The 25,166-nt window shown below is 38.2% G+C and overlaps 1 protein-coding gene across 1 annotated transcript in view; it reads right to left on the bottom strand.

Annotated features, from left to right (window-relative positions):
* Nucleotides 1–24,663, bottom strand: part of LOC104470416 (versican core protein-like) — a gene marked incomplete at its 3' end in the record, with an annotated part of 49,169 nt that extends 24,506 nt beyond the window's left edge. The window contains exons 1-4 of the mRNA XM_010085344.1: nucleotides 24,594–24,663; nucleotides 16,020–16,391; nucleotides 4,436–4,610; nucleotides 4,207–4,334 (exon numbers count right to left, since the gene is read on the bottom strand). Of these exons, the coding sequence (XP_010083646.1) occupies nucleotides 4,207–4,334; nucleotides 4,436–4,610; nucleotides 16,020–16,391; nucleotides 24,594–24,663 (745 nt within the window). The remainder of the gene's footprint in view (nucleotides 1–4,206; nucleotides 4,335–4,435; nucleotides 4,611–16,019; nucleotides 16,392–24,593) is intronic.
* Between the last annotated feature and the right edge of the window lie 503 nt (nucleotides 24,664–25,166).

The raw sequence follows: 25,166 nt of genomic DNA on the forward strand, positions 1-25,166 counted from the left end.
CTACAGATCCTCAGTGCAAGTACCCAAATTAGTCCTGTAAATTCAATACATATTTATTTTAAAATGTATTGCGAGAGTTCCTAGCGCCATTTATGGCCTTCTGGGGTAACACACTAATAGGAGCCAACAGACCAATAACTGTTCAATGACTCCCATGATGACATTCTCATTATGGCCCAGATTTTGATATCATTAATCAAGCACCATCTTATTCCATGAATAGTCATCTCACTGACACAGGCTCTCCAAATAAGGGCCTATTTAGTGCAAGTAAGTCTAATAGATTTGGCATTGAATCAGAATAGGCTATGCAGATATGAACTTTCAAATTCACATGGAAAAAATCATGTTTAAGCACAGTTCTATAGTATACTAAGTACCATGAATGTTCTTTGTTATTAATGAAGTGTTGAGAGCACTCATTACAGGAGAAAGGTTTTACCTTGTAGAATCAGCCTTTCCTGCACAGGGCAATCAGAAATTTAGCATAACCTTAAATCTTGAACTGTAAGTCTTCTACCAATGTATGAATGTGTTACAACACAGCAAACAAAATACAGGATCTAGCTTACTGAAATGTTCACTTTCCAAAAACTTCTGTTGCCATTTTTTCTAATTTTCTGTCTTCTGTGAATGAGTAGTTCCAAGGTGGAATTTTATTGATGCTATGTAACTTCAGACAAGCTCTGCATTTGAAACGAACCTCTGTTCTTACTGAAAGTTCTTCTGTTATATAGACAAAGCTATCTTAGCTCCTTAGCCCCATCTTAAAAAGCAAGTCTTGCTCTGAGGCTCAGGTTTCTCTGAAGGCACTGAAGAATAATTTATCCTGCACTATACCATGATGTGGCACTGTGTCTTCCTAACATACATCTGTTTCTCTTCATCCAAACAGGACAAATTAACTCCTCTGCAGGTCAGTATAACATGCCTATACCATACCTATACCCTGTATCCATAAAACCATCACTCCCTCTGATTCCTAGAAGTTATTTTCAGACTCCAGTTCCTTTGAAAACTCCAGAGAAAATAGGAAAAATAAAACCTGAAGAAAGGAAGGGGCAGGGTGGATTATCTTTGGTTAACTATCATAGTAATCTGTCACTAAAATTGATCAATGTAATCAGAGAAAAAAATCCTTATGCAGCATGTTGGGTCTGTACAGCTACCTGACAATCTCGTTCACAGCAGTCACCTCTTCACAGCACGCACAGGACCTTCCTGCTACATAAATAGCTTAAGAATAAGTTTTCCTATGTGCTCAGTATTGACCTGAATCTGCTTTCTTGAGGTCAATGGTAAAATTGTAAAGGGAATTCTCCCCTCTTCTCAGATTCAGCTTATTACAACAGTAGAGTGCTTCTAGTAGCAATGCCATTATCTATTAACATAACGAAACATGCAGCTTGTCATTTACCACACTATTCTATCTCACACCCTCTTCAGTGCAAAAATAGCATACAATATGTACCAGCCTAAAATGGAATGTTTTTTTTCCCTAATTTGGGAGAAGATACTCTAGAACATTTTTAGAAACATATATTCTGGGAATCACTTATAAAAAGGCTAAGTCAAACACATTTTGCCTTTGGGAAGGATGATAATGAAACTTGCAGGAGCAGAGTTTCATTCTGAACCTGTACCCATCTCAATGAGCATTCTGTTACCACACAACAAGCTCTGTAACAGTCTTGGAGAGTTTCAATGGGTCCCAGAGGCGAATCACAGTCTTCAAGTCAAACCTACAAGCCCTTGTAGGTCTTTAACCTTTGTCCCAGGCTATGGAGTCATTAAGATAAAGGCTGAAACTGAACATTTGTTTTAATCAGCTTTCCACAGGAAGCCACTGTGCAATGAGGAAGGTAAAGTGAACATGCTTATTGTTACATGTATTGATAGACCAAAACTCCACAATATCTTAGCTTATATTTCTTAGATGCTGAAGGTTTCATATCCAGTAGATCACATTACTGCAGTCAAGCTGATAGACCACAAAGACATGCATAAGTTTAAACAGATCATGAGCCACAAAAATAGGACAGAAACATGCAGCTATCCAGAGAGGAAAGCCATCTGAATAAATCTTTGTGAATTAAATTTTGTAAGAAAGAAGAACAAATTAATGTTCATGAAAAATGGAAGATGTATGCCTGTCCATCTTCACCAAAGAAGACTGCACAGTCGCTGCAGCCTCTTTGAAACTCATGGCCTGGTTCCAGGTCGTTCTGAGGACAGAATATTAGCTTCAGTGACACAGGCTTCAATTTTGTCTTTTTTTCATTTTTATTTTTAGAAGCTCAGTGAGAATATTTGACCCTGAGAAACTGCTGGCTCACGTGCATCCCGGATAAGCTTCTCCATATTAGTTACACTTCTCTGTTCTTAAAAGGGAAAGGAACAAGGCATCACTCTTCATCAAGGAAGGATACAGATTAGTCAAAACTTCTTTAGGTAATCTAAGACCCAAACTGAATTTGAAAGTCTTGATTCAAAAATTATTCAGAATTTAATCCCATTAAGGATTGATGGAGAATCAATGTTATGAACTTTAAGTGTTCAGATGTACTGCTCACTGGCAGATAGAGATGGAACATAAGTAAACTTAAGACAATGCTGGGCACTAACAAAATTCCATCACTTAATTTTCCAGAGCTCCAAAGCTTATGTTTTTTGAGTCTTTGTAACACTTGTATAGCTTATGTTTTATAACTACTCAAGGTAAACAAAGGTTGGGGCAGATCCTCAGCTACTAAGAAAAGTGTTTACTGATTTCAGTGACTGAAGTCTCTAAGTCATCAGCAGAAGAAAACATTGCATGATCTGCTTTATTTCTGCTCTAAGAAAGAATACAAACAAACACTGAGCACTTTAATTTTGCAATTGCATGTTACAAATATATTACACATTTAAAGGCAGGTTTGCTCAGATTCATGGCTGATTTATTGTTCCACTGACTTCAAGGGCATTAAACTAAATGTATATCAGTCAAGGACCAGCCCAAAAGATATTCAATTAGAACTATAAGTACTTTTTTTAGAAGGGAACAGTGAAACTGTTACGGGATAAAAACCTGTAAAGACAGAAACAGTGTGACACACACAGACCACTGCAGTAAATGGGAAATTTATGTTGGTCCAGATTGCAAAGTATTTTTGTATCAAAATGAAGCTCCCAAGTGCGTAACCAGTACAAATTAAAAAAAAAAAAAAAAAAAAGGCTACAGGACAGGAAAGGCTATTTCTGCATTTGCATTTTAAGTATATGTATATAACTGGTCACAGTAATGTCTAAGCATAAGGATATAGATATGTCTGAAACACATCTATAGGCCCACTGAAAGGACATAGTTAAATTCACTTCCAGAAGAGAGATTATAAGAAACAATTACAGCACCACACCTGTAATACAGAGATTTGTGCATGCTAGAAGTGCCCAATCACAGAAAAAAACTACCATATTTTTCTTTTTACCATCAAACTCTGTGCTGAATGAAGACTGATCACAGAGCCTAGCCACGGATCACAAGGTACCACAGGCTTCACAATATGATCCATGGCTCATAGTCACCATGTGACAGAATCATAATCATTCTGCTGCATTAGAGCCATTTAATTAGCAGCTTTTGCAAAGACTATAGTTGTGCTCTGAAATTGAAAAGAATTTTACTAAAGAAGATCCAGATTTGTCCCTGGAAAGTTTTTGCTTGTTTGTTTCTTTTTGATGCAGAGATGATCCCTTTTCAAAAAGATACCCTTAAACTTGGATTGCAAGTAAATATCTGCCTAATTTTATGCCATTGACACGCAAACACCTTAATCACATACTATAATACAGTTAGCACATTTACTATATCCATCTTTACATATATGTTTATATATATAGTTTCTCAAACATTAAATGTCTTTCTTTGAAAATCCTTTTATAACATTCAGAAAATAAGATGCTTCAACAGCAACTTTTCTGAGATCTACTGCACTAACTATAGCATCTTTAAACCTGACTTTCTCTTTGTAGACTCCGCATTCGCCTTTAATTAAGGTCCGCTAAACCACAAACTATAGGTTCACTTTATTCAGCAATTCTCTTCAGATTCAAAACAGCTCAAACTTATTTTACACAGAATTTCTTATTTCTTTGCCCTTCCAAGTTAGAATCTCCGTTAATTTTTAAATTTTGCAGTGAAGAGTAAATATGGACCTATCTTACCTTCCATGTGTTCCACATAGCAATACACATCATAAGTTTCATTAGGAAAACGACGCCCATATGTTCTGACTCCTTTCTTTCCCATTTTGTCTCCAAAGCAGCCAATTCTTGGATGCCTAATTGGATACCTGAAATGCAGCATGCTCATATTTATTATTATGATCATTTGATAAAGGCTAAGCATATTCATTTTGGGAAACTGTGTCAAGGGACTTTTTAAATGTCTCACCTAACAGTCTGGTCAGACAACCAGCCAGCATCACATTGTTCAAATCCATCTTCATAGGCTGCTTTCAGTTGTTCTGGGCTTGCTATGACAGCACCATTGTCCAAACAAGTTTGCTGAGCTTGTGTAAAATTCAGAGTATACCTGCTGGTTGCTGCACGATAGTGAAATACAACACCTGTAAAAAACAAGAAATGTACATTAGTCACAAATTTTGCATTGTTTCTGCAACCATCATCATACTGTAACTTTAGCTAGGTATTGTTACAACACTGAAAACAGATGAGTACAATAAAAACTGTAAAAGGCTGAGACATACGCTATCATATAAATGATGTCCACCCTCTAGTAGCTGCTACCAGTAATTATACACTTTATGTTATTAATAGTTGGTGAAATCATATTCACCGTACACACAGAAAAAAGTAATTAAACCACATGTGCATTTTCATATCAATTTTCATGATCAAAGGGGAGAGTGAATGCTAAAGTATGTCAATGATGTCACATAGTCACCCAAACTCTTCCCGTTCCAAGCGCTGGTTGGCTGATTGGACTGCAGGCAAGGTTGTTGACGCTAACGGCGCCACCGGACATGTCGGCTTATTGGCCTATGTGACACATCCAGTTGCGAGTCAAACTGCGTGACCAGACAAGACTAAGCACATCTAGTCCTTGGAAAAAGCGGGCATAAAAATAGACCTTCCGAAGCAGCCAGCAGCAGTGACTGCATGCAGAAGTTCAAGCAGTGAATGGGGGATCCCTTAAGTGCTTAAGGACTGAGACAGGTGACCAATGGAGACAACAAAAAAACTGTCCTTTGATGCAGATTTGTTAATCAGTGGTCTCCCTTCCTACGCATCAAAGCTTACTGAAAATGTAACATTTATAAATGTGTCTGTCAGTCAGTTTTTCATAACCATGTTTTCCTGAACACACTACAAATGATACAGACAAAACAAAGCTTGCTTTTATTTGGGGCCTTTCTGGTTCTGGAAAGAATTTTGACAATTTCAAAAGTTACTTGAGCACATCAGGCATTTGGAGAGGGAAGCCTAGAATTAAGATGGTTTTGGTTAAGATGAGCTCTGTCTAGAAGCCACATTCTGTTTTCTATACACATATAATTCCCACTGAATTCAGCAAGAGCTGCACACACACACCTAAAACAAACCATAAAGGGCACCAACTCTGAAGGGGCAGAAAACAGATGTTCCACCCTGCAAAATCACTTCACCCCTACTGCCAGTATCTTTTACACTTTAGCATCAAAAGGATGTCCTCTCATGATGTCTGAAAAAGAACATTCAGCCTCACTTATTTCACTCTAAAATCTTCAGAAGCATTACAACACCATAAAACACCCACCACACAGAATGGCTACAAAGCAAGAAAAATAAACCATGAAATGTTCCTTTTCTCTGACGATTTTATTGGAGTACTTCATGATGAGGAAATAACATACTGTAATACAGTTTTGGAAAATGGTGGCATTGTAGCAGTAACGAATTTAACAAAAAGTCTTTGTTATTAGAGCATTGTTGAAAGATGGAGGAAGTCCGCTAATTTACAAGCAAATAAAAACATGGGTAACTTAACAAAATATTGTTTTAAGAGGTTCCAACATATTTAGAAATACTTTTTCACATGCAGACAAATTCAGTAAAATTTTGCCACTTATGAAAGTTCTGGATGTGGCCAATAAATAGGAAATACATGTTTTTTGTCATGTTACAATCCACTAAGAAGGTCCCTGAAATGAAAATAGAATAATTTATCTGAAAACTACTCACAGGTAGGTTAAACCTCAATCATGAGACACCAATTTTATCACAGGTACTGGCAAAGAAACAGGAAATAAAGAGGAAACACTGGGAATCCCCATATTTCATCATTTAATATGGAGTCACACTCCAGCTGCAGCCATTAACTGGAAGCTTACAGACCACTAGTGTCCCCATAAAATGCTTTTTCAGAATCACTGACAGAACCCTTCATGAACAGTGCTTCTTCCAAGCAACAAGCAATTTCAGCTTCAAATGGACCCAAGCACTGCTTGGCAACAGAGACGAGTAAAGAACACGCCCTGAAAAGTTATGGCTGTGTGTATATTACTAAATTAAATATTCCAGGTGCCTGCAATACAGTTGTCAAGACACAAGTCTTGTTAGATTAGTTTGTTGTATTACTTGGCCCAGGCCCCATAACACCTTTTCAAACAATTTCTGGGCAGACTTCAGGAGCTAGCAAACTACAAAGGACAACTTCCAAGGGGCATCTTTATCCTGTGCTGGGAGCATAACAGCATGGATGGGGGCCACACTACTGCAGACAGCCTCACTGCTAAAGCACGGTCTCAAGCACTTATTAATGTCAATTATGTGTACCAGGAGAGTTTGAAAGGGAATATCAGAGAGATAGCTTTATTAGCTCTTGTATGGCTGCACCTTCGCTGTTGTAGGGCGTTCTCTAGTGCCTGGTTAGGGCAAATTTACATACAATTTACATTGTCTTAATATCTGCAAAACTTTATTTATACATATATGCATATATTGTGTGTGTGTGTGTGTGCATATTTTGGCTTTCTGTACCCTAAACAACACAGTCCTTTACCACATGTCCCACACAAAGCACTGTACACATAAAAAGAGTTAGGCAATGGTAACTAATCACATTTGGAATTTAAAAGCTTAAAATAACGAAAATATATTTTGGGGATTTTTTTTTAAAACTGTCATATGCACTAGAATATTTATTTTAATATATTCTGAATTTAGTAATGTTGGTTGACACTGTAAGCAAGTTACCTGCTGGTATAAATGAGCATTACTATATTCAGTGTAAATAAAAACATGAGTTTAAGTGACCTGCTTGATGTTCTCCTTCTAGAAATAAGAAACTGGCAAGTTTTACAAAGCTCGAAACAGAAGTAGATAAAACATTTGCTGTGAATCATTAAGTATGAAACCATAATAATGTTCATCTGGCATCTGGCTTTACTGCATGTTATTGTAGAATGTATACAAACGTTTTAAACCTTTTTTTTTTTTTTAGCATTGTTGTTTCTGTAGTATACAATATTTGACACTGACTCTATAACTCAGGGTCAAACCTGAAATGCTAAGATATCTGAAGCAATTTGTTCGTTGGCTTTGTTGTTTTAAACTTAATTAAAATTCAATTAAAATGTATTTTATAGGAATTTAGATTAACTAGCCCCCACACACCTTTTTCTTTTCCCCAAGATTGCTTAACAGATGCTATACGACTTCAACTGGGCACAAGAGCACTTTTTCTCAGTACAACCACAATAAAGGTTTATTAACTTAGCAGAAGATGGCAACATATGTCTCTGAACTTGTATTTTTTTTTTTCCTACTGCTTAAATGTACGAGTGCATTCTCCACAACCAGCTGCCTCACTTCTCATTTCTTCCACAGTGGAAGCAACCAGTGCCCTTCCTAGGAGGCATATATTTGGGATCCCTGTGATACCTGAAGACAGAAGAACTAAAGAGTTAATATCACTGCCAATTTAAAGTAGCTTTTGCAGTGCTGAGAAGAGCCTTTGGTCATTTGTAAATTCTGGAAAGGAACTCCGAGAATGCTTTGTTCTCCTCACCCTGATCCAAAAGGTAAACTTTACCTATTCTTAAGAGTTGAAGGCTCTTCCATTTCCAGTGAGGAGCTAATGGACATAAAAGAGCCTCCAAGATGAATGGGAAGGAGGACATAAGTATGTATAAGCCTGTGCAACAGCTGCAATAATTAGAAGACTCCCTGGGGCTAAGAAGATTAAAGTGCAGGACTTTCATTGTTTCAGTTAGACAGAGAGAGGGGCAAAATCCATTGTTTGACTTCTTGCACTTTAAAACATTTGTAAAGGATTTTTTCCCCTTTTGTCTCTTTCCTCTCTGAAAGAAAAAGCAATAAAGGAGTTATCCTAGGAACAAATAAAGCAACTGGAAAACAGACTAGAGAAGTATAATGTTGTCACTGAACATCTGGCAAACACAGTCGGTGTAATTACAGGAAGGAGTAAGCAGCATGTGCAAGAAAGAGCACTCACAGGAAAGTAATTTGTAGCATCCAAAACTCACTTCTGTCTGAGCAAGAGAGAATGTCTCTTAATCATTTATCTCTGTTTTAGACCAGAAAACGAAAATGTAAAATATTTCACTTTCAACAAACTAGGGCTTCCACAGTTAAGAGCCTGGTTCTGTGATTCCACACCTCCAGGTTGTAACTTTGATTTATTACTTGCCAGGGTATCGTGCAGCAAAACCTCATCAAACTGCAGGGGAAGAGCTCCTGGTATGGCCAATAAATTACAGTTCACTTTCTCTAGTGAGCTCACACTGGTGCAACAGGCACTCTTGGAGTCACATAAAACCTGAATTTCAGAAGTTGTCTCACACAGCAAAGAACATCTAAAGAAAAAAGATTATGATGGTAGTGATCGTTAGTCTGTTAATTGTTATGTTTAAACCTTAGTCACTATGGTGCAGACCCCTGAAATAACCCTCAATCCACTGTCAAAGCTACCGTACAGTCTGGAGATCCTCCTTGCTTGTAGTGCAGGAGAAAATTTACATTACAAACACACGACAAAACAGAGGTTACAGGACTGAGCACTGTACGAAAAGAAGGAATAGGGCAGCATTTTCAGCTTCCTGCATGAATACTGCATTTGTGTTCATCATTTGAGGTTTTGCACCCATCTTCTGAACCATCTTAGGCTTTGGCAACCTGAGAACAGGCTCCCTTTGCATCAGCAGAAGCTCATTTGCCAAATGCCTCAGGGAACTTAGCATGGCAAGAGAAAGTGCATACAAACTCCCCTGCTCCATCTACCCCAAAGCCTCCTGCTCTTCAGGGACAGAAACTTCTTGCACTAACTCGCATGTTGCACCTCTGTGCAAAATCTTTGCATCCATCCTCACAGAGCAATGCATTTATGTGAAGGTGTATATAAACTCCTCTGAGAAAGCTGGTCCAGAGAAGGAAAGCGGTTGATGCTGAGCTTTACCTGTATTTTTCTCAGGGAGAGACTTCTTTACTACATCTGTATTATCTCTGAATACACAGCCGGGATCACCCACCCTGTTATTTCCACATAGCAACGTAGTAGATCACACAAGCGTAAAATGAGACCATGGCACCGCTACTTACATTAAAGTTACTTAAAAAAAATACAGCTTCTCAGAACTGACCTCATACTGGGGGATAACCAACATCCTAAAAAGAGTTTAGCCATTAGTACTGGCCTCTGCTCTACCATCTGGCATGTGACAACATGCCATGCTCTGCCTGGCCTCAGAGCTCTCCCACCTAAGGTCCTCCATCCAGCCTGATGCAGAAACCCCACCAGCCTGCCCACCAGCTGCTGTGTTTCCAGTCCTTCCATGACGGACATGGCAGCTGGATCAGAACATTTGCTTCCTTGTTCCTGATATTCACTGCACATAGACCCTGGGTCTAAAATTTCTCTCTCACATCCTTTGATGGCCACTACACATTGTGCTCTCTTCTTCCCAGCTACAGAAGTTCCTTGGGATCCATGATGCAGAAGAGCAGAACACAAGCTTAAAAATGCAGCAGCCCATGTTAATTTAGTTAGCAAGGAAGCATGGAAGTTCAACATCAATAGGTGGTAAACTTTCAAGACAGATAAGTCAAAAAGATTAAATAAAAGCATCTCTTCAAATGCCATACTTAAGAGATAATGAAGGAGAGTTCTGGCTGTAGAGAGAATAAATCAATTAGGTTGTTAACACATAATCTCTCAGGGCTAACAGCACAACTGAGTGGCAGCGTTCCCACATTGGAAACAACTCCCACTTATTATCATTATAATGCCTGCAAGAAAGAAGAGTTTGCATGAAAATGTGAATTGCCATCTACTCTGCTTCCCTAATTGCTGCTTCTTCCCATTAACAACGTCAGTATTTTAAGTCCACAATTTTCTTTCCTGGCTTTAAAAAAAAAAAAAAAAAAAGAAGAAAAAACACACAACCTAAATAGACTAAAAAAGTCTCTCAGACTTGCTGCAGAATCAAACAGAAACTACCAAAATGAGGCTCATGAAAACAGTGGTCTCCCAAAACACCAGTAAGAAAAGGATGAAGTGCTGTAACTACTGGTAAAAAATATTTACCAACAAAGATATGAAAGAAGAGCAAAACTGGAAGGATCCCATTTTCCACTTCGATCACTTCAAATCCAATCATCTCCAAGGAAGATAACAAAAAAAAATCAGTTCAAATGAGTGGTTTCTTCAGATTTTTTCTTTTTGATTACACTTGGTCATACATGTTATTTTTTATTTCCCAGTATCATAGCACCACACAAAACAAGAATTTAATTTAATATTAAATTATGTTCCAGAATGAAGAATACTGTTACATTGCACTTCTTTTATGCAAGCGGACTTTGTTATAACTAGAGAGAGGAAATAAATGTGAACAGAGAGGTGCAGCAATACTTTTATAAAATCCTTTCTAGAATTCAACTCACCAAAGCTTGCTTTGCCTACAGGTCTAGCCTAGTCTAGTCTAAACTAGTCATCTAAATCTCTCCAACTGGTGACCAGGAATATGAACTGCCAGAGAGCTCATCTCACCCAAAACTCTCATCAGAGAGGAGCTGAAGGTAGCACGAGCCTGCGTGTTTAGCTTAGGCTAGGCACTCAACTTTAAATTATTGAAGGTGAAATACATCCTACCCTAGCTCCAGTTTTTCTATTTTCAGACCTGGCATCTAAGTCAATGTTGAGAAGTTGCATTTGGTAAACTACTATCAGTCAACTGAACACTTGGGGATGATCTTCAGAAGGCATCACTTGCTGGTCATCAAACTCCACCTTGTTCCCAAGTGTCCCTACTGGGATACAGTGAAAACCCACTGGTGTCCAAAAGCAGCTTAAAATGGGAAGGAAGGGCAGCTCAGTTTAGCTACTGAGAAGGGAAAACCATCTCTCTTAAGTATCTGAAGGCTCCTGAGACATGACATTTTCAGACAACAGTGGCAAGGAAATGACTAAGAATGAAGACAAAGTAACGTCAAGCATTCAGAAACTAAGAAGTCAAGGACTCCTAACGTGAGACAGTTTGACTTGTGGGTTTAATAACATCCAGAAAGGTGAGAAGAAAAGCTCAAAACACCTTATAAAGATGAAATTACAAGAGCTGACAAAGGAAGAGTTGCTCCTGAGGAAAAGAGCAAATTTCAGAAGGAAGTGCAGAGAAGGCAGAGAAGACAACACATGGAAGGAAAAACAAATATGAATTACTTGTTGTAAGAGGCTGAAGCATATAAAACTAATTCTGTTAGATCCATTTTGAACATAAAATAACCCCATCTGAGAGGCTGATATAATTATAACAGCAACCGCGGTGTAAGGAAAGCATTTCCCACAATTAACAATAGGAAAGGAGGTATCTAGTGTGACAAAACTGTCCCTCTTCTCGAGCATGCAGACCCATCGGAGCTGACATTGTCCCCTGCCCCTAGGACAGCTCTGTGGTTGTGATTAGCGAGCAATGGCTGCCTTGAAACTTCCTGAGTGGGCTAAAATTAAGTTTCACTCCTCTCTCTTACACTTTCACCAGCTGTAAAATGAAAATAGTAACATACAGGGTACAGTTAAATCTAACTCCACTGATCTTGGAGATGGAATATGCAAAACACCAGATAATCCATGTGAATGGGTGCTCTCACTTGATTTCAGGATTAGTAAAGGCATGTAGCGCAGCACATAACGTGGTTACTTGCAATACCAAAGGAACTGGATCAAGTGACTCTGAACATTCTCCTAGTCCGACAATGTGTCACATTGATTATACCTGCTCTGGTTCTTACTGCTTTGGACACTTAGATGGAAGTAGTTCTTGCTTCCTTCTAGACTCCAAATTTTGTATTTTTCTTCTTACAAGTGGTCTAGAAGATTGTATTCTCATTTCAGAACTTAATTTCTTTTGTGGTATGCTTTAGTTCATTTGAAAAACAAACAGAACAGCTGTCTAAGCTTTTCTACCTGGCTTCAGTGATGCTGGAATGTGCTTTTTGTTTTAAAGTTTCAAATGAGGGAATGTCTGTAAAATTTCCCAGATCAGATCCCCAGGTCTGCACACACAACCCAGTCACTCCAGTCAGTAACATGAACACAACCAGTTTTATACTCCTAGTAAAAGCAGGGCAGTTCTGATATGACTTTAAGCTGAGAAATTTAAACAAAGTTCAAATCAAATTATTTCACCTCTATCACAAGCTAATGATGTACATACAGGTAAGCACTGTTCAGCATACACAAGGTACCATGTTAAGCCACAGCATCTTGGTAATGTCTCCAGAATTTCAGAAGTTTATTTTGCATTTTAAAATAGCAAATATATTGGATATTTACACACAAATGATCAAATTTGTTGTGACAGCTACACAGAAAAAAAATTGATGCACAATTACACACATCTTTGGTAGACAGTCCTGAGACTCAGATGAAAAATTAGTCATTACAAGTCTTACTGTTTACTTTCAATGACTAATACCAACTGCTCAGCTTGTACAGCTTAACCTTGTACAGCTTAACCTGGGAAAAACTATATGGCATAGAGCAGATTATTATTTCTTAGAAATCCCATTTTTCATTCACAACACTTTCCATCACTGGTAAAACACAGTCATTTGATGCACAATGGGTTCAGTAGTTTTACATTCCTAATACACCCAAATGAAAGCACAGAAATAGTAATTACAGGTGGTTGGTTTTTTTTTTTTTATTCAAGTTAGCTCTGACAGTTATCTTATTTTAAAAGGTTCACTTGAAAAACAAACAGAACAGCTCTCTGAGCTTCTCTACCTGGCTCCACTGATGCTGAAATGTGCTTTTTGTTTGAAAGTTTCAAATGAGGGAATGTCTGTAAAACAAATAGAAAACCTGAAAATACCTAGAACTCAAGTCCAGCATTGGTATAAAAATACCCAAACAAGCAAGCACGTAACCCCATAAAATTATTGTAATAACAAAAGAGCAATTTCGCCTGCTTCAGCAGAACAATGGAGATAAACTTTGGCCTACTTCATTTGGCCATTTCTGAGAAATTTATTAAGTTAGACTTATCACACATAACACTGTTGGCACTTAAAGAACCAGATGAATGTTGCTTTCTGAAGTGTTAGTAACTTTTTTCCCCGCACACCTATATTATCCCACACAAGGAATTTGCAGAAGCTTCCTATCTTTAATAAAGTGATTCTACTTCACTTGAGGGTTAAGCTATATCATCAAGCAAGTATTACCTGAGCCAGAGTTACCACTTTTTCTGCATACTTTCAGTCCACTGAAAAGCTAAAGCAACACAGGCCCACTCAGACCTCAGAGAAAGCGTGCTACACAAATACATTTTATGTTTCGCTTGTGGTGAGCATAAAATATGCAGAATAGCAAAACTGGTGATAATTTTAGCAGGACTTCATGGATCGCCCTGCAAGCACCAGCCCCAGCTGCACCCACGAGAACTGACCAAAGCACAGTGCTGAACCATGCTAGCCGTCAGCCCTGAAGTTGCTGTAATTACCATTGAAAGATCTCCCCACATGCTAGTGGCCAGCAGTGAAGAACATACAAAGAAAGCACACAGAAGATCAGATCTCTACAACTGCTGTCACCTTGGAGTGCGGATTCAAAAAAACAACATAATGAAAATAAATCACATTTAGGGCAAACTTTTTTTTTTTAAACAAAATCTTAAATCACAAAAAAACAAAGTCAATGAAATGAGAGCATCAGATTTGAACAGCAAGAGTCACATGAAATTCTTATGGGTCTGATGTTTTTACTTAATTTTTTACTTAATGCAGAAAACGGATAACAGAGTGCACATTTTCCCCTGATGAAATTTTGACAATAAAGCAACCATGGAAAGGAACAGTTGCAGGAAAAAAGCGGAGTGTGTGAAATTTTCTTTCAATTAAAAAAAACCAAATCAGTTCATCTTATTGCAGTGTTTTGCAGAAGCACTAACTACAGAAGCTGAAGCATTGCCATAAATCATCAGATATTTTATTGTAGTAAACATCTCTTGCTCCTCAATATAGATATGTAGGCAAGGGAGCACTTGAAAAACAATACGGAATGCCAGCCATACTAGTTACTGCAAAATGCTGTTCAAACAAGAATTTATTTTTCTTTTGCCATTAAGATTAAGAAGTTTATGAAGTTATAGAGACATTAAAGGTTGCACTGATTTATTGTATTTCCAAATTAAGATCACACCTTCTAAACCGTTCATTGAATCAATGCCAAAAGGTTGTTCAAGTTAGGTTAAGCATATTGGAAGAACAATGCAGTATTAAGGTCACAAAAAAAAAAAAATCCTAGCCAAAGCCATAATTTCCAGCAGCAGATATAAATGTTTCTTTTGGGATTCAGTCATCTGAGTAAATATTGAACTTTCAAAAAACACCTAAGTGCAAAAGAGTGCAAGGCAGAGTCCAAGCTAAGACTCATACAAGCTGGTACATCCACACAGCATAGTATTGTTCTAAGCACACAAAGTAATTTGTGTACAGAATTTGCATTTACATGGCACAAAGCCTGGGCTAATATGTCCTGCCTTTCAGCACAGTTTGTTAGGTCAGGTACAGTGCCAAACTGACAGGGCTATACAACACCAGGCTCTGGAGCAGTCTCTACACTGTACTCATCATGCTGTATAAGCAGGCTCTTAGCAGAAAAACATTTATAGATCAGATGCTCCTTTTGCCCCTTACATGGTTTTGAAAGTCCTCTCTCTTCTCCATTTCTCCCCCTCAAGGTTTTGGAGGTTATTTCCATATAGACATGGCAAGCAAACTCTTAGTCCTCCATCCTCCATGTGGAAGAACATCAGCAGCCACCTCCCTACTTGTTTTCCTACAGCTTCTCCTAAATGCTTTTCTTCCTGTGTATCCAACCTTTATTACTGGGACAAAAGAAACTCTTCCTTTTGCTTGACATTCCTGTCGAAGAAAGAGCGGCTGCCAGTTTTGTTGGCATTATGGTTTTGTACATCAGGTGGCAAGAGAGGCCAGCTACAAGGAAATTTTTTCTTTTCATCCTCCACAAAGAATTAAAAAAAAAAAAAAAAAAACAAAAACCTGCTTCTGCCTGTCAAGTCTGTCTTCTTGTAAGGACACTGACATTTTCAGACAGATGTACTAGTACAATATGTATCATGTTTCAAAACTGTTGATCTGGGAAAACTTGAGAGGTATACCCTAAAAAAAAAAATAGTAAAAGGAGGAGCTTGTCTTGCACAGGATATAAATCCAACCAAAGCATCAAACTGCTTTGGGAATAAGCAAACAGCATGTGTTCCGGGGATAAAGAGTCACCTCCCCAAAGGTGTAAGCGAGAGAGAGCTACAGATTGGAAAACATTCATAAGAATAAATGAAAGATAGAAAGAGAATGGGAAGAGTCAGTCGTTAAGGAAACATAAATTGCTAAAGATGGTCTTTCAAATGCTCTCTAGTTATACATTAATTACAAACTTTTACTTTTTAAACTGGAATCACTGTTGATTACAAATGAAACAGATAAATCCTTACCCTTAACAGCCAATGATACAATGCCCTGTGTGTCTTCAACTCCGTACATAACGTCACAGCGGTACACCCCTGCATCACTTGCACGCAGCTTAGAGAAAGTCAGCGAAGCATCACCAGTGTCCTCTGAATGGGTCGGAACAGACACTCTGTCTCTGTAGTTGTGACCTATTTTGATGTTGCCATTTTGGGCCACCAGGACTGTGGTTTCTTTTGCATCTTTTCCACTTTTATCCAGTTCAACCTTTGACCATTTGATTCGAAGATATTCAGCTGCATAGCTGGAGGCTATAGTGGGTGTGGTTGAAAAGAAGCATGGCAGGACGGAAGTTCCAGAGAGGGATCCCTTTACCAGGGTTTTTTTTTCTGCTTTAACTAGAAAAAGGAGAGAGATGGGAAGAGAAAGGAGAAATCACAACAGTGGAACTTCAAAATAGAAAACAGATACATTTCATTGTTATTTAACGATTAACAGATGTGCAAAATCTGAAATCCATGGACCTTAGCTGATTTGTAACAAGACTGGCAAGTACAACGTAAAAAAAGAGTTTGCAACAATATCCCAGGCTGCTGACAGAACCTTTTTCTGTTTGGGCAAATTTAATTCACTGCTTTCTGACTTATTTTATTTGTTATAGTTACCAAGTTATTGACTTCATTCAGAAACAGTTTTGAAATGTCCAGGTGGCAGCTGACCTGTAAGAGCTATGTTTTTCACTTCATATGAGAAAGACCACTCCAAAAGAAAGATGCTGAGTTAGCTTGCATTTATTGCTGGTCAAAAGCATGCATACAGAGGGGCTACTGATGTTTACACTTTGCCTTACCTCACAGTGGCTTGTTCATTTGCTCCTGTTCTAAGAGTAAAACATATCCCATAACTTTGCATACATGGCATCCCTTTCATAACTTTCAAGGGTTAACTCTTTTTAGTGCATCCATGCTGAAACAAAAGTCCTTCTAGTGAGATTCTCCCAGATAGTCATTCTTTTAAAATTATTTCCTTGTAGCCTCAGGGACTTTAACACATTGCAGAAAAAGTATTTCAGGATGTTAAAGCAAAGAAGGAAGTGCAAAGAAAGTCCCTACTTGGCTCAGACTTGACATGATAGGACCTTTATCATTTTTTATGACATCTCCAGCTGCAAACACTTTACAGTGAAATGCTTCCATCCAACAATATCCTGAGGGGAAAGTTGACTACTGTTTATCCAACCTGCACACAGTAACTGTCTGAAGAGAGAATTTCTGTTAGATTTATTTTTTTATGTGATGTTATTTCACCATATATAATGGCTTAATGAAGATTAAAAGCTGATGCACAACGGTATCTATTGTACCTCTTTCTCTGCCCTACACTCTAACATTCTTTGAAAGGTGGAACATGCTGATCATTTATGAATCCAACTCACTTTGAATTAAGTTTAGAACCACAATAACTTCAAATACTAGCCACCAACAGTGATACATGAAAGAGGAGAGACATCAGCACATGGAAATTATCTAGCTATCTATCATCAGAAATATCATCTCTCCATGAAGTAGAAGATTTCCAGGAAAAAAAAAAAAATTGCTCATTAAGTTGTTTATTTTTAACAGGGACAGATGACTTTATACAGGATAAAGTATTAACAGTATCATCTAAAAAGGTTCAACATAAAAATCATCAGCTTGATGGCCAAGTATTTTAATAATAAAGTGCGAACTAGAAAAAAAAAAAAAAGACTGACCAAGGAAGACCGAGAAGTTTGAATGGAAGTCCTCAAGTCCTTTCCATCCACACCTACCTAACTAGAAATTCTTGGGAACACAATGCAGATACACTCAAGATGACTGCATCAAAACTGACTAGAACAGACACAGCACAACAGCAGTGTAGTGCTGTGCCAAAACAGCTGCATTGCACCCAAATCTCAGCTGAAAACCTCACATGGAACAGCACTGTCTGAGCACATGTACCAACAAGATGCACACTCTGGGATTCAGGCATGTGGTGAGATTTTCATTCTTCCATTAACTTGTAAACAGAGATCAGCAATGGTACAGCTTCCATTTCATAGTCAAACAAACTAATCACTTCATAGGCTTTGGACTCAGACCTAGCAAGAATCTATTTGTAAAACAGTGAGAGACCAAAACAGGTCCAATATAAAACTGTAGACTGAAGAACTCACAAGGCTTGAAGGCAAGCCTGTAGAAGTTACTAAAGACTAAACTAGTTAAGAAGCTTTGATTGCATAAAATTAAAAAAAAAAAAAAAAAAAAAAAAGAAAGAAATTCCATTAAGGATTTTGGGTTTTTTATTTCCATAAGAAAATAAAAACTCAACTCACCTAGACTCAATTGACTGCTAAAAACTAGAAAGGACTAATTTTATCCTGAAGAGGTACAATATGGAAACACTACTTACTTTTATATCACCTTTAATTTCTTGAAACTTCACTAAATTACAGTGAGGTAGAGAGACAGAAACAGAATGAATACTCAGTCCTATCAGTTGTGATGGAATTACTGCCAAACTGCACAGGTGTGAGATCATAATCAGTCTCAAAATATTTAGTATTTATTATGATGTCTTGTCATCTATGCACATTACAGGAACTTCTTAAATGAAAAATGACCTAGTTACAATTATCCTGACTGACAGTATTTTAATAAACTTTTGAGAACATTGTTTCTGGTTATGAGTGATCTAGAGTATCAGCACGGAATCCTGAGGAAATTTCTTCGCTTTAAAATTTGTGTATTCCCATCAACACGCTGAAACCCTTGGCAAACAACACATCATCATGATATGCAAACGAGATCTATCCTAAATTGGGCTACATCCCAGAATAGGACACCGTGTAGCTACAAACATGTCCATCTAACCATAGAAAGTATTATAAAACACTGTGTAAAAGCACTTTTTGTTTTGATGAGAGGAGGGGAGAAGAAAAGGGGAGAAGAAGAGGGGAAAAGCTGGGAGAAAAAAAAAAAGAAGTTTAGCACTGAAATGTAAGATTAAGTTATATCCCTGGACAGTTCCAAAAAGCTGGATTTCTTGCAGCAGTTCAAGTTATTTACTCAAGCAGAATTTACTGGCCAATGCAGAAAGTGTCAATATCTTCTATTAATCCATATAGCCCTCATGTTCCGTTAGTATTTTCCCTATGCTTACACTCCAAGTTATGTCTCTTTTTCAGCCACTATCATGGTATGTGATAGACTACTCCTTAGAAGGCACATGGCAGGCAAAGATATGAAAAAAGGTTTGCAATTGTTCGTAACTTTGAACACAAGCTGAGAAAAACAGGTATTTGCCAACACTGTTTTATACCATATCTCCACCTCACCATGTAGGACCTAGAATACTTGTAAAATTACACGTTCTTAAACAAGAGGATGGTTTTGAAATTACTAAGCTGGTTAGTGATTAATATAAGCATTTTTTTCCTGTTGATAACTAATATGTATCACACAAGCATAATTAATTAATTAGGGAAAACACACAGACAATAAAGAAATACAATACACAGCTAAGTCCAAATCACCTGGCCACAAACACATATCTTGACAGAACTCCCAGCAAAGCCAATGGGAGATTTGTACAAGTTGACAGGACTACAGAGTCAGGCTGAGAGCAGCACAACCCAGTCAGATTACAGGCAGACTCAGTAGATAGTGTGTGCCTTAGCAGCTGGGTTTTTGGTGTCTTCCTCTGTTCAAATATTAGATATCTCCAGCATTAGAATAAGTAGCAGGAACAGAATGCAGAATGAAAATGTCTTCCATATGATGTCCTGACAGAAGACAGTCCTGTCAGGTCTAACTTACTGGGTAGGATTTTGGCACAACTTATTACTGTCTTGTCTTCTCCAAACCTAAAGCCATGGCTACACATTTGTATCAGTTTAATCATGGGGATGATGGCACATGGGACTCTCTTTCTTTAAAAACATAAAAATAAAAATTCCAGCCTGCCTTTTCAGGCTTTTTTTTTTTTCCCAGCAAAACCGCCTTGGGTTCTCCCAGTCTACCATTTCATCTGTAAAGTCAGCTTATCTTACCAGTGACGTACAGTTTGAAATCTTTCTTTTGAAGTAGGGGACAAACTACAGAAGAACTACTTGCTTGAGAACAAAGTTTCTTTCCCAACGAACATTTTTTCTTTTGTAAATGTTACAAAACTCTTAAAATACTAATCTAAAGAGAGGGAAAAAAAAAAAGACATCACTCTGTCCTGTTATATTACATTAGCCACAACGACCACACCAGTAGGTCTGTAATGGACAAGAATTGGGAAAAAAAATAATGCCCTACATGAAGTGACACTGCTTAGTGGAGCAATTTTACTATGTAATTAAGCTTAACTGAACAGAACGCTGCTGCTGAGCAAGCAGAAAAAAGCATATGCTTAAAGAATAATAGATTCTATTTATTTTAAACCAAATCTATGACACAAAACTTTTGAGTCTCATTTTTTAGTTCATCAACAACTTACCTAGAGATATGCTATACTGCCCTGATTACCAGCAGCAATAAGGATCAATGAAATTATGTGCTATGTTGACCCGACTACTAACAGTGAGCTCAAGGGAAGTCTTTTCACTAACCATCAATCTTTTAATTAAGATAAAGACAAATTAAAATGAATGCACCGCTTACATAAACTCGTATGAAACTCTGACAGCAGAAGTAACAGACTGAGACCCAACACAAACACTCAGAGTTAACAGGTGATTTGTAGACTGAGCAAGCAGAATAGGAGAAGGCAACATAGAGTAATGATAAACAAACTACTTTCATATTCTGCAAGAAACTCACAGGAAGCCAGGCAAACGTAAATCTCAGCTGTAAAACTCAACATAACATTTGCAGACATATCACACACTGCAGTCTCGGGGATTTTTACCGTCTTTTGGATTACAGGGTTTTCACAAAAGCTTAATCACCCATGGCATGACAAACAGTTGCTTAAAAATGTTAAAATAAAATACAACTTTGATTATAAGCACAAGGTCCAGCCAGTAAACTGCAATATCCTAACGTCAGCTAGCTCAAAGTGAGTAAATGCCACACTAGCAGTAGGCGTAAACCTTGCTCATGAAGTTCTGTCTTTAATTTTTCACGTGTACCAGAGCAAACAGCAAAGGTCTTGCAGAGGGTCACTCCCGTGACCTCAGAAGCTTACACCGTATTTCCTGCTGCCCTCCTAACAAATATCTGAGAACTTAAAGCCTTAAGAATGATCTTTCATGGCTTCTTTAATTTGCTCTCAAAGGAAAAATCTTTTTTTGTTATATAAAATTTAACAAGCACACCATGCAAACCACCTAGGTATTTATGAATGTGATAATTCACAAAGGTAAGAGAAAAAGAGAAACAAAGATGGGAATAATGATTAGTAGTGAACGTGAAAAACTTTGCAGGCTTATAACTTGCTGCATTCTAAATTAAGCTTCAGTTTTGTTAGGACAATATTAAGACTCATAGATTTACACTTTAAAAATAACTGCTGATTTTGACAAATTTGCCATATGACTCTCGAAATAAATATTTTAAACTCTGAACAATTTTACCCTAAACCTTTTTGAAAGAAACATTGCAATACACCATATTGAAGTGCCTATTTAATTAAATTTAATTAAATAATATTGAGTGACCCAATCCATTTTGGAGACAGAAGCATAGGAATTTGTGCTTCATGAAAGATTTCAAGGCCTTAATTTTATATTTGAATTCAGGATTTGAAAATAAAAACGTTGAAACTTAAGACACTTAGCTCTGCAGAGATTTTTTTTAGAGTATTTTATAAAAAAAAAAACCAGCTCTAGTTATAAAGAGTGTTTACAATCTTGTAACACTCATCCTCAAAAAAGTTATTACACAAACTGACTGACATTTCTACAAAACAGAAGGATATGAGTTGATGTCACAGAATCTATTGGACCAATTACTTTAAAAGTTTTTCATCTTTTTCTTCTTCACCATAGCCATACTTGGAACACATTTAAGACTCTCTATGGCAAAAGTATGGACTCCAACTTCAAAAATAAAACTGACAAAGTTTACAGTGTATTCTAGGAACATAAGGGTCTTTCTGAATTCCTTCCACAACATTCAGGCAAATAAGGACCAGTTAGAACCTGGTCTATGGTCCTGAGAAGCCCTTCCTGGGATGTTCATATAGAACTTGCTTAAGCACTAAAAATTCTACTCTGGAGACAGCACAAACCATTTAAGAGATTATAAAAGGTGGAGTAAGTCAAGGGACACCTGAAGTTCCCATCCCATGTTCTACCACTCTAAGGATCAATCCCACTCCTCCTCCCTTCCAGTGATGCACTCCCAAACCCTGAATTCTGCCAACACTAGCATTTGCTCAAGGCAGCAAGTCAGATCAAAGGTCTGATCCGGTGGAAACATAACCTGCAAGAAATGCCATATGCTCTTTCAAACAAGCCATGTACCTGATTCAGCTGGCCATACACCCACACAGATACTAGTGTCAGCACAAAGGAAAGCATGAAAACCAGCTCCAGGGGATGGAAAAAGGGCAGGATCATCCCATCTAATGCTAAAATGTCTGTGCGATTAGACTGACCATGGAACTATATCCTAAGTAAACACAAAGAGACTTTCAGTAGGTCATAACAGAAACATTAAGTTTAAATTTTTCAGATTCCTTTGCCTTATTTATTCTATGTCCTTATACGTTCTCCCTCCGAAGGCCGGTTTTCAGGTGAAACCTTACCTTTAGACCTCTCCTTGTGCGAGTGATATACTACCATTTAATTCCATTTCGAAGCTAACTACCGCTAGCAGCTCTTCCTTTTTCTGTATCTTAAAACAGACACTTCTGCCTTAAAGAAACCTATAACTTAGAATCACAGAGTAGTTTGATTCAGATGGGACCTTCAAAGACCATGTAGTCCAACCTCCCTACCATGGACAGGGACACCTTCCACTAGACGAGGTTTCTCAAGCTGACTTTGAACACTTCCAATTGATGGGGCATCCACAGCTTCTCTGGGCAACCTGTTCCAGTGTCGCACCATCCTTACTGTAAAAATTTTCTTCCTTCCCAATCTAAACCTATGCTTTTTCAGTTTAAAACTGTTGCCCCTTGAAGCCCCCTTTGAGTCTAAGTAGTTTATCAAATAAAAACTTCCAAGTTCACCGTGTAGACCTACATTGCAAGTCCATGCCCTCTTCTGACAGTCACCTACTTTACCTCTCCAAATGCTTCATATGAACAAATTATTAAATATCAGCTGTGCATACAAGATCCGTACATCAGTTTACACTTACAGACGTTTCACTAAGTAAAAACCCAGGGGAAGAAAAAAAAACTTTGATATTTAATAACCCAGTCAGTCCCACTTCTCCACGAACAAGAAAATGGAAATTCAGTTTTAGTGGCTTGGCCCCTGCCTGAAGCTTTGAGTCTGTTGTCCCTGAGGACAAGTCTAATCATCCTGGCCTGTTGTACGTTTAATGAAGAATGGAAAAATAAAACCAGCTTTAACAAGGAAGCAATGGTAGGAAATAGTAAAGGATGGTGCTCCCAACCTGCTCCTCCTTTCCACCCAAACCAAAGACCTGCAGCTGCCCTAACACATCCTTGTCCCAGACCCCAGCAGCCAAGAGACCTTCCACCATCTTAGCTCATAGCAGTCCCCCCACAACAGGGGCTGACAGCCAAACTGCCCAATCCAGAGGCACGTCCCCAACTGCTCGTTGACAGATCACAAAGCAAAACAGAAACTAGGACTACTGGTTTCCCCTGTATCCCACTTGCAGGTGGTACCATTCACCCTGAATAGAGAGGATGCAAGCTGCTACCTATAGACCCAAAAGGCTGCTGTGGCACAAGGCACATGAGCACATGTTGAGATCTGACTAGGAGGTATGCCAAATCAGTATTCCTGTAGCACAAAAACTCCCCCATTTCATCCACCACTTGTGCAGCCTGGCTAGGTCTGTCCCAGGAACCTGCTCCTGTTCCCATGCCACCGACACTGCTCACTGCTACCTCTGTGGCACCAGGCTGAAAGTCCCATGGAAGGTATCTCTCCTCCACGAATATTACTGCCCTCCCTGCCTGCAGTCAGCCCTTGCCTCATGTACTATAAGGAGTTCCTTAGTGGATCATGGAAAATGAAAGCATGAGACATACCCGGCCAACAGGTCCAAGATTTCAGAAGCACAGGTTAGAGGATTACAATGCATTCTTGAATATTTGGAGAAGGCAATCTATTTTGCTTTACACAGTATACAATCCTGAGGCACTTTCTTTATTATTACTTGAATTATAGTAATGGCACTTTCAAACCTTAGGAGATATCAGATAGGCACATAAAAACCTTGCCAAAAATATGTCCACCCACCAAGAATTTTCTGTATAAATCAATAAGGCAAAGAAGAGAACACAGAAACAAAGTTCGTTACATAGTGCAGCAAAAAGAGTGGCAGAGGCAAGACCACAAACTGAATCTCCTGAGTTTGGGTTGTTTCCTGAGTCCTAAGAAATAACCTACTGGTTGGACTGGTAAAGTGAATCATAATAAATGGTTTTGTGTATAACAGACTTACCTTTAGGTAGCATATGTGTTATAACTAATGTAGAGTACATCCATAAGATGCTTTTTATACTTAACAACATCTTGACCTACAAACAAAGAACAAAGGAGTAAGTGGTTAGTATTGCATTGTGTCCTTATCAAGTGTTGTAACTCAACCTATCAACATTTGTCATTGATATTAGACATAGTCATATACTTTAAAAAGATGTTCAGCAAGACAGTGAATAATTCTTAATACATTGATCTTCTGCCATTTTTATTTACTATTTCCAACTTATACCTATACAGTGTGTGGTGGGTTAACCTTCGCTGGACGCCAGGTGCCCACCAGGCCCCTCTATCACTCCCCCTTCAGCAACTCGTGGGTCAAGATAAAAGCAGCTTAATTAAAGCAAAGGCCAAGGCCATGCACAGAAACAAAAGGTAAACAAAGATGTTATTCTCTACTTCCCCTCAGTAAGCAATGTCCAGCCATTAAGAGGAAAGCAGAGCTTCAGTATGTGCAGCAGCTGCTCCTGGACACAAACACAGTAACAAATGCCGCCTCCTCCTCCCTGCCCTTGGCTGTTATGGCTGAGCTGAT

Source organism: Pterocles gutturalis, unplaced genomic scaffold (assembly GCF_000699245.1).
Source record: "Pterocles gutturalis isolate BGI_N339 unplaced genomic scaffold, ASM69924v1 scaffold44186, whole genome shotgun sequence".
Lineage (NCBI taxonomy): Eukaryota > Metazoa > Chordata > Aves > Pterocliformes > Pteroclidae > Pterocles > Pterocles gutturalis.